Here is a 10,622-nt window from a genome sequence, read left to right as displayed (position 1 = left end):
CTCAAAAGCTAGTTCAGAAAGTAGAAATTGAGCTATTATTGCAAAAAATGATCGGCATTGAAATCGCAGTTTTGGGGAGAAATTATTGGTTTTATATTTTTTTTAATTTGAGAGAGAGAGAGAGAGAGTGTGTGTGTGTGTGTGTGTGTGTGTGTGTGTGTGTGTGTGTGTACATGCATTTATCCTTACTATATCTGATTTAGATATCGGGTTTATCATACATGTATATACCTAAATAATTGTTTGAGAATGTAGGCATCTAGCTGCCCTCGCCTAACAATAACACCATCAACATAACTATCATTAGCATTAAAATTGCTATTTGAAAAGGACTAAAGCCAGAAATTATGAAAAATGGTCCTGTTTCCAAATTTTATTATCTTTTCCCGCGTTAAATGATGTCTAAAAGTCGTGTTGTAAAATGCTAATGACCTTCGCTCGTCTCAATATATTATTTCTAAGAACGATTTAACCGTATATAAAACGCCGTCGTGGTCCAAGGGTGACGCCTATAAAAAATTATTAAATAAAGTTTAGAATTTCTATCAAAAATAGGTATTTCTCTCATACCGCATCCGATTTCAATGTATATAATTTTACGCTCGTGCTGTTTCCTGCACAAAACTCGATATGGAAATTATAGTATAATTTCTCACTAAAGTATAGCCTATGTTTTCTTCCATAAATATAAAGTTTTATTTTCAAGGATTGGCAGGGCCAAATCATGCAATTTGGGCTTTAGTTTGCTTGCCTTACTTTGTGCTACTTATGAGCTTCCGTACAATCCGATTTTTTTTTTATTTTCATCACGTGATTTGACGTCAATTTTTGCAGAAAACAAAGATGGCAGCGGGTCCGAAATGGGGCTCGTTGCCTAGCGTACTGATTGTGGACATACTGTCGTACCTTTCGCATGAAGACCGACTGAAAGCGTCTTCAATTAACAACAGATGGAGAAATTGCCTTTTTCACCCGTCTCTATGGACCAAGATTAAGTTTCATCTTGGATTTTCGAAGCGACACAGGTCCAGATTTTTAGCAGACAGATGTGGCCGTTTCGTCAGAGAAGCAGTGATCAAATTTAATGCACACAGCTGTACTGAAGTGAGGGAAAGCTCGCGGATTGTTTCTATATTGGGATCCAATAAGAATCTACAGCATTTTGCGTTGTTTCCGTCAAGTTGTCACATCGAATGGCCAGATACGAATTTCGTAAACAGGTAGGTTAAATCAAAACAACTGCGGAGTTGACATATTTTGCCTAGTCAGCTGATAGTATTTAGCCCAATCACGTCACAGATATTTGTTTGTAAACATTTTTATGTCACTCGAATTTGTTCTTCACATTAAATATATATAATAACTATAGATTAAGTGGAATGTTGAGTTCTGAGCTGTTGTTTTATCATTTTACCACAGATTGAGAACAAAATGGAGCCCCTGTGATTTTATCATTATTTTGAAAGGGTTTCCCATAAATATTAGGCATCATGGTTATGCTGCTGATAATATGCTATAGCATATTATTAGTACCCTTTCCCTCTTTTAAGGTATTCCATGTATAATGAAAGGATAATGAACAATTTTGAAGGATTTAGATCAACATAAAACTTTATTGTTAAATAATGATGGAAGTGAAGCAGATGAAATTCACATGACTGGTAAATGATTAGAAGCTGACCTTTTTGCACTTAAGACTTTTTGGAAGAGTTGTCTGCCCTTTGTAAAAATAAGAAAAATCTAATTTTCTAAAAATGTGTGTGGTCAATGATTAATTTTATTTCATATTTTCATAAAAAGAAAGTGTATGTAACTTTCTACCAAGAGATTAGTATGAATATATAATTTGTTTTTAAAATATTGTAATAAAAGATGCTTTTCCCATATACTTCAATGTTAAATTCTAGGTGAAATATATCAAGCAGTAAACAAAATTTAGAAAATTCCTACCGTGGGTTATTTTTATTTGATGAACCCTTCAAAATGATACCATGATTACAAATATTCCACCATCCATTTATTAGATATGAAATATGGTCATTATACATTGAATACCTTAAAGGGACATTAGCACGATTAAGCTGAAACTTTTATTTTTCCATTTTTATTGTTCACAATGCTAAACTAAAGTATTTGTAATGAGCAACCAAAATTTGAATATCAGTTGTTGAGTTACAGTTGTGATACAGCACTCACAATATGCAATTTCTGAGTTGCCCAATAGTTCTTTCCCTTTGGAGAATTTTTATGCACAGTGAGACACAAAACATACTCTCGTCAACGTGTGGTGGATACAAATGCTTATCGCTGCCTAGCTTATATGTTGCCTGAAGGATGATTATCAGACATCATGCAACCACGCTAACTGTTGTGACACACAATTTTAGTAATTTATGATATTTGATAATAAAATAGTTTAAGCAAAAATCGATAACCACTATCTTTCTTTGATTAAAGTATCACTCATGCAGAAGAGAAAATAGATTCATATTTAATTTATTGCCTAATTCAAACAAATATTATTCTTCATATGGTCAGTTTAATGTATACCAACGGCTGATATAAACGATTTACGCTTTCATAATTTTTATCCTTATTCACATAGCTAGTCTACAATATATGCATGTACATCTTATACCCACCCAAGCATTTAACAGAATACTGAAAGTACCTCCATCACAGAAGAGTTGATTTATCGAAACTTGTATATTTTGTTATGTATTAAACAAAGCTTAAATTTGATTGTGCCATGTTTTTGTTACATATCGATCGTTGCTTAATAGAAAATAACATGTTTAAAACAAAATGAGATGTGCTATTAAGACACTAGAAACTATTTGATTATGTTCAAAATTAACTTGTAAATTAAAAAATCTTCTTTAAACGAGCTTTTACTAACTAGTATATTTAGTTTATGTAAACAAAAACATGGCACGAGTCTTGTTTACACAACAAAGAATTGTGAGCTCTGTATCTCCCATGTACTTCGACAACTGACAGTAAAATTTTTGCTCACCATTAAAAATAAATTAGTTAAGCATGCATTCTAAACAATAAAAATGGAAGGTTCAATTTTGAAAATTTTCAGCTCAAGTTGTGTCCATGCCCTTTTAAAGGGACTGGTTCACGTTTTTCAAAAGAAATGTTTTTCATTTTTTATGTTAAAAATTAAAAATATAGCTCATTTAATGTTGACAACCAAAATTTGGACCGTCTGAATGCAAGGATAAGAGCAATAGTATAGCTTTGATTCTGTTTTATGTAAACAAAGACTCGAGTCATTTTATGTAAACAAACAAACCAGTGAAACGTTAATTTTGTTATTTTTAAAAGCATCTTCATTTTGTACAATCACAAATTTTAACTTTTAAATGACACATTTTACCTAAAGTATACTTGAGATGTGATATATATATATAATCCAATATCCATTTATTTTAAAAACACCGTAATCAATAACACACCTCAATCTTTGTTTTCAAAACAAATAATAAACTCTCTATAATGAGCCTCTGTCATGATGAATAACCTTAATTTTTTGTGTGAAACTTTCTAAATATATTGGACTGTAGATTTTGATCATTTAAAGTGAAAAACAAAATTTTGAGGAAAATTGTGAATATATATAATTTTATATATGTGTGTGTGTGTGTAGTATATTTGTTGTAAAGTTATTAAACGTCGGCTGTCCGACAAGCTTGCCTGGCTTACACCAAAGTTGTGTTTGGTTGTCTTGTATGCAAAAGGATTGCATTCTCAGAAGTGTATATTATACTAATATTGAAAGATTTCAATATTCATTATATGCCGAACACGTATAATTTCTATAATCCACGGTCGTACTAGTATTTTTTAGCTCACCTGAGAGCTCAGGTGAGCTTTTCTGATCGCCTGTTGTCTAGGGCTGTGCGGTGCACCGAAAATTTCGGTGCACCGCGATTCATACCGTTCGATTCGATGCACCGATTACAAATTCCGGATTTCGGTTCGGTTCGGTTTAGATTTTACTTACACCAAAACAACAAATATGGCGTCCGAGTGATGTTGAAAACATGTGGATTTTTATGCAACAGAGATTTAAATCACTACTGTGTTGAGAGTTAGCATTTTCACCACTCATATACCAACAGAATATGGTCCGTAAGATCATTGCAGTTTATCTTTACATGACATATAGCATTTATGTCAGTGGTGGAATGAAATCAACATCGTAATGAAACAGATTTGACAGTTAATATGAGAGAAGTAAATCAATAAAGGAGAGATTTTCAAAGACTCTCAATTGATAGAATTATTGAATTTTTGCATATCAATGAAAGCAATATATACATTTTAGATTCACTATAGATTTGTTTAATAATCCAAAACGTATGTAGCACATTGATATAACAAATTTTGATAGACTGTCAGTGTTTTATTTTTTCTATCAAAGTTATAGAATGTCATTATGAATAGATATGATGTTTACAAATGACGACATATATTTATATAACTTGAATAAAATCAAATCAAATATGCTACTCATTAAAATTGTTAATTTTTGTGGTGTCATTAGATAAATTGGACCTAACATGAACCGAATCGAAAATAACCGAACCGTGCTGTTCTGAATCGAAACCGAACCGAATCGAGCTAACCCTGAATCGTCCCAGCCCTACTGTTGTCCATTGTCTGTCCATCTGTCTGTAAACTTTTTACATTTTCGACTTTTTCTTCAGAACCACTGGGCTAATTTCAACCAAACTTGGTAAAATGTACTCTAGGTGAAGGGCTTTTAAGTTTGTTCAAATGAAAAGCCATGTTCCTTTCAAAGGGGAGATAATCACAAAAATGCAAAACTAGGGTGGGATCATTTAAAAAATCTTCTCAAGAACCACTGGGCCAGAAAAGCTGAAATTTACCTGAAAGCTTCCTGACATAGTGCAGATTCAAGTTTGTTCAAATCATGGCCCCTTGGGGTTGGAAGGGACCACAATAGAGGATCATGCAAGCGAATATATTAGGTGACTCAGGTGAGCGATGTGGCCCATATGGGCCTCTTTTTTATTATATTTTTAATTCTGTTTATTTTTTTTACGGCATCACAGCTAAAATCAGAAAGCTAAACTACTTACGGTTTTTAATTCATTATTTGATATCTATATGTGACGTAATGTTTTGAATTTCAGGACTCCTGCACCCCTGGGGACGTTGGGGTTGGATAAAAACTTCTAAACATTGACCTATTTTAAAATAATCTCTATAACTGCATATCTGTAAGAAAAACCAAATGCGTAGTCATTTAGAGCAGAAATTCTTCCACCAAAATTGTAAATTTCATGATCCCTGCATGGGGGTACAGGTTCTGACTGCAGGGCAGGGCAAAACTTGGTATATAGTGTGTATGTGTAATTGAAAGTGTAGGTATTTATGCTTGATATATGATAGGAATAGGTATTCCTTTAACAAAATTGTAAATTTTATGATTCTAGGGTGGGGTCAAAATTATTATAGTAATTATTGTTTTTGGGAGTTGAACTATGTTCAATCTCCCTGGGTCATCACGCACTTTTCTGCGCAGTAATTTGTATTGATTTGTATAGTGGTCGTCAGTGGGGGTTCTGTGTCTGCTGATTTACTCCTAGGTAAATCAACATAAACTTTTATAAACATCCGCCATTAAATAATCCATGTAACTTTTCTGAATTAATCTAATTTTGATAATTGACATGTAAATAAATGCAATGATATTGTATTCAAATCAATTTGAATACAAGATTTCGATCAAATTGATACTGATAGACATAGAAAAATAAAAGATAAGGTTGAAAATTGTCGTTTGTAGCGCAGCGTCACCTATAAACATTGATAGGGAAACGAACGACAACTGCACACAAGCCCTATTGACACCGTGGCGCGAAATATCGAATATGGTGCGAAACCTCAGAAAATTTACAAGAAATAACTCTACAACATTGTGTATGTGTATATATTTGGGATTTTTTTTTAATGTGATATAAAAGATACTTGATGTTACATGTAGATTGAATTAAAACACGTCATTCCCAGTCAACAACTTTCGATTGGGATCGGAATACGAAATAAAATTTCTTATATCCGGTGGCAAAGTGAAACTGCTTCATGTTTAAGTTATTGAATTACGTAGTAATTGCACGTTACACATTAGAGAACTGTTCCTTTTAATAAAGAAAGTCACAAAATAGATACAAAATGAGTGTACCTTATTCATTACTGTTACCGAGCTTTCGTCGACTATAATCTCGAAATGGCGTGTTTCGCTGCGCTTGATGACGGTAAGGTCCACATTTTCTACGTGAGTAGTGTGATATTTGTTTATGAATTTTTTGCGCATACATGGTATGTCTCGACTAGGAATAATGGAAACTTTCTCACCTATGTATGTAAAGACATATTAATCTCTATTTTTAAAAATGTAGAACACTTTTATCAAATGACAATGTTTGAAAACGCTTAGAGCCCCAATGTCAGAATTTCCTTTTCCAAGACATCAATATGTCAAATTCATTATCCTTTTTGAATAGTATGTACCATATTTTGTACCAGTTATCCATTTTGAATCCCCTATTACAATGGGATTTTGCTGCACTCTCTAATGTTTGAGTGGATGTCATGAGTGTGTGTCAAACAGAAATTTTAAGAGCATGGGATAAGGTGCTGCCATGTATTACTTCACTATCAAAGTTTAACCCAGTTGCCACAATGTTGAATTTATGCTGCAAAAAGGATTGGAAATTGCTCTGGTCAAAACACATTGTTTATTTGTCTACTGATGAAAGAGACATGAGGATTCTCCCTCACAAACTGAAAAAAAAAATAGTTATGGATCTTGTACATGTATAGTTTATTAATCACTATAGATTTCCAGCATCACAAGTCTGATTCCACTATATGCTTTCCATACTGTCAGGTTCATTCACCCCCTGTTTGAGCCACAGTATAATATCCCAAATACCTTGGCAATAAATAACATTATTTGACTAGTGTTTCATTTTTAGCGGAGTTGCGATGAAGTCGAACTCGGCTTATGATCTGATGAAGTGCCTTTGGGCGGGCAGGCGGGCACGCATCAACATTTCATTTCCGCACCATAGCTCTTGAGCAAATTATATGATCTCATTCAAACTTAGATGGATTGTCACCCTCAGTAAGATGAGGAAGCCTATCGATTCTGGGGTCACTAGGTCAAAGGTCAAGGTCACTGGCTATAAATAGACTGAAATTTGGAGAAAAGTTTGTTTTCGGCACTATAATGTTTTAACAAATTATAGGATCTCAATTAAACTTAGATGGATTATCGCCCTTGATGAGACAAAGAAGCCTATTGACTTTGGTCAAGGGTTAAAGGTCAAGGTCACAAAGGATTTAAGTCGGCTGAAATTTATGTACGCAAAATTTTGCTCCCTGCTTGATAATTCTTGAAAACTTTTCTGCCGGTTCCCTCTATGCCCATTCCTTGCGCAACTCAGCTTGTGCATTTCCGATGCCCGACAATTTTTAATTTTTTTGCATTTCATTTATTTTGAGTTATTATACAATTATTTTCCATTCCATTGATCCTCTACAGGACTGTAGTATACTCAGGTGACAGTTTAGCATATTGGACTACCTTTTCAAGTAATGAATCTCCTTAGAATTAGCTATAACTAGGATTAAACTTGAATGTATATATACAGGATTAAAACTTCTTCATAACTGCAAGGCATTGATAACCATATTGATTTGAATGTTTGGGCCATAATATGTGGTCACATTTTTCATGAGAATATAAAGGGGTGAAATTCTAGAAAACAACAACACGACTTCAGTTACTCGAGGATCGTTGTGGTCCATGGGCCTTCCATTATCCATGTTTGCTGTTGTAACGCTTTGAAAAACAACAACAGTTGATTTGTATCTAAAATCATGATAATATTCAGTCATTTATTCCCCTCCCCTTCCAGTGCTGTCTGTTCTAACTGAATTTCCACAATGTTCAACTCCCTCGAGTACTTTAAGTACTTTGATTATCATTTGAAATACTTCTCTACATTTTCTGATATGGTATAAAAACTTGAATCTATAGTCAAGGGCATATTGTTTTGTCCTGTCTACATGTCTAAAACTTTGACTTTTTTTAGGTTTTTCATCTTGTTTAGGTCCAGTGATTGAAATCAAGAATCATATGAATTGACTTTATTTTCAGGTATTTAAATGGCATTGAAAGCATAGTTCAGACAAGCAGAAGATTGAAACATTTCTCTCTGGGCTGTGTAGAAGAACTTTTAGAACATTCCAATGGCCTGTTACAGCTGTTATCCAAACACCACTCACAGTACTTGAAGCACTTATTCCTAGCCAGTGTCAAAGAAGACAGTGAGAACTATGGGATCATATGGTTGACCCCAGATGACCTTCGACCATTCCACCAGCTGAGTCACCTTAGCTTAGATTATGACTACCTTACAAATAATGTATTGGAGTGCTTTGTGGACCGAAGTCGAGCAAAGTTAGAAAAACTGGTGATACATGTCCATGGTATTGACAGCAATCATGAGAAAATTTCCAATGCATCGTGGCAAATGTTGTCAGCCCACAACCCAGCCCTGGAAGTGACCATTAACCTAGTACACTCATTTGATGGAGTGGAGTCTTTGCTTGATATTCTCCAGCCAAATCTGCCACTTGCTCATTTCAGACAGTTTTTCTGCACCAACCTGAATACTGCAGCAATACATTTTATGTCCACACTGTACAGGTTTGTCACAGCAATTTAATGTACATTTGTATATGCAGTACAAATAAAATGGACATCAATAACATTATGTATTTTATTGCAGTCATTGCATACATACATACACACATGTTTAAGAAATGAATTTCATTTTTGAAAATGTAAGGGCATGAACTGCTTTACGTCATCATACTTCATGAAGCGCATTAGCACTGAAAAGTATGCTGTCTGGTGTGAAACTGTTGCAGAAATATGTAGACAGTTAACAATACACAGCCCAAACAGAAATATACAAACATTTAAACATTACACAGAGACCAACCAGAGTACAAAGATAATGAATATATGAACCATTTTCATTGCTCCTTGGACCTGCCGGGAATGCAAAAAGCAGTAAATGTGATAGTGTTGAAAATTTGATGTCTTTAATGTATTATTTGTTCTGTTAAAAAGTTCTGATGATTTTATTGTGTAGAAACAGCCTACAGTCAGTGTACATTTTGGATGGCTTGATGGATGGTTACCCTGTTCCTTACATAAGTCAGACCGACGAGGACCCATTTGTAATGTTAGCCTGGAGGTGTAACAAACTACAGAACTTCTCACTGATAGGTAATTGCAATGTCAGAACAATACGGACCACCACCAGTCATGTGACTGCTTATCCTTTGTAATTATACAAATGTATTTTTAGGTCACCTGAGTCACTCAGGTGACTTATTGCTATTGGTCTGAGTCTGTTGTCGTCCGTTTACAACTTCTTCCCAGAAACGTCTGGGCCAGTCTTGACCAAATTTGGTATGTAGCATCTGTAGGTGAAGGAGTCCAGAAATTGTAAATTTTATGCCCCCCCCACCCACCCACCCACCCTAAGGGGCCATAATTTTGGAGTTAAAACTCTTAAGATTTATGTATTTCTTTAAAAATCTTCTTTACTCCTGGGAATCTAGCAGAGAAAGTGAGTATATAGTATATGATGAGCAAGGAAGTTTCTACCAAAATTGTAAATTTCATGACCCCTGGGGTAGAGGTTCTGATCCCAGGGTGGGACCAAACTTGGTATATACTGTTTATGTGTAAAACACTTACATATCATCTTCTTTAGTGCTATTGGTACTAGATTGAAACTAAATGGATATTTAGAAAGAGCAGATAGTCCTTTACTGAAATTGTAAATTTGATGAACCCAGGGGTAGGGATTTTGGTATCAGGGTGGGGCCAAAATGGTCAGTTATTAAATGTGTGAACAATAGTTATTTTAAATTTTTTCTTAATAACTACCGGTACCATTCCAATTCTTTTCAAATTTGGTGTGAAGCATCTTTGGGATAAGGGGGAAATAAACAGGTGAACAATGTGGCCCATGGGCCTCTTGTTTATTAGCCAATGACTTACGAACACATTGGAATAAACACAAATAAATATTTTTTAACTTCGGAAATAAAAAAGAAAAGATGCAAAAATTGTATCGTCATGGAATATTGATTATTCAACAGGATTCTTTGCTTAATTAAATTCATTCAATCTGAAAATGAAATGGTAGTGTCTTTTTCAGTATTTTTGCACATTCTGTCTTGAGTGTTGTTAAAATATCCATCTGGGCCTGGTTTTTCGAAAGCTGGTCAACTTTAATATGGTGGTTAAGTTTAACGCAGTGTTAAGTCCTAACAAAGTGATCAGCTAACGCAATGGTTAAATTCTGTTTTTCAAAAGCAATTTAACACAGTGGTTAGCTAGCACTGTTAACCGAGTAAACCACTTGCTAATCATTTGATTACTCATAATGCACATTTACTTCTTATGTAAACAATAAGAATTCAGGAGTAAATAAAAAATTTGTTTGTTTTGCTTGGTCTGTAAGTTTCTAAGGACATGGTTTGCACATTTCTAT

The 10,622-nt window shown here is 34.3% G+C and overlaps 1 protein-coding gene across 4 annotated transcripts in view; it reads left to right on the top strand.

Moving 5' to 3' along the window:
- Window positions 1-789: 789 nt before the first annotated feature.
- LOC125649458 (F-box only protein 33-like) overlaps window positions 790-10,622 on the top strand; it is a 20,550-nt gene continuing 10,717 nt past the window's right edge. For all 4 annotated transcript variants that reach the window (XM_048876999.2, XM_048877000.2, XM_056164931.1 and 1 more), the window contains exons 1-3: window positions 790-1,220; window positions 8,204-8,755; window positions 9,207-9,343. In XM_048876999.2, coding sequence (XP_048732956.1) covers window positions 844-1,220; window positions 8,204-8,755; window positions 9,207-9,343 — 1,066 coding nt within the window. In that variant the 5' untranslated portion in view covers window positions 790-843. The remainder of the gene's footprint in view (window positions 1,221-8,203; window positions 8,756-9,206; window positions 9,344-10,622) is intronic.

The sequence above is a fragment of the Ostrea edulis genome, chromosome 5, assembly GCF_947568905.1.
Source record: "Ostrea edulis chromosome 5, xbOstEdul1.1, whole genome shotgun sequence".
Classification (NCBI taxonomy): domain Eukaryota; kingdom Metazoa; phylum Mollusca; class Bivalvia; order Ostreida; family Ostreidae; genus Ostrea; species Ostrea edulis.
The sequence above is the reverse complement of the archived record's forward strand: the minus strand, read 5'-3'. Positions and strand labels throughout refer to the sequence as shown.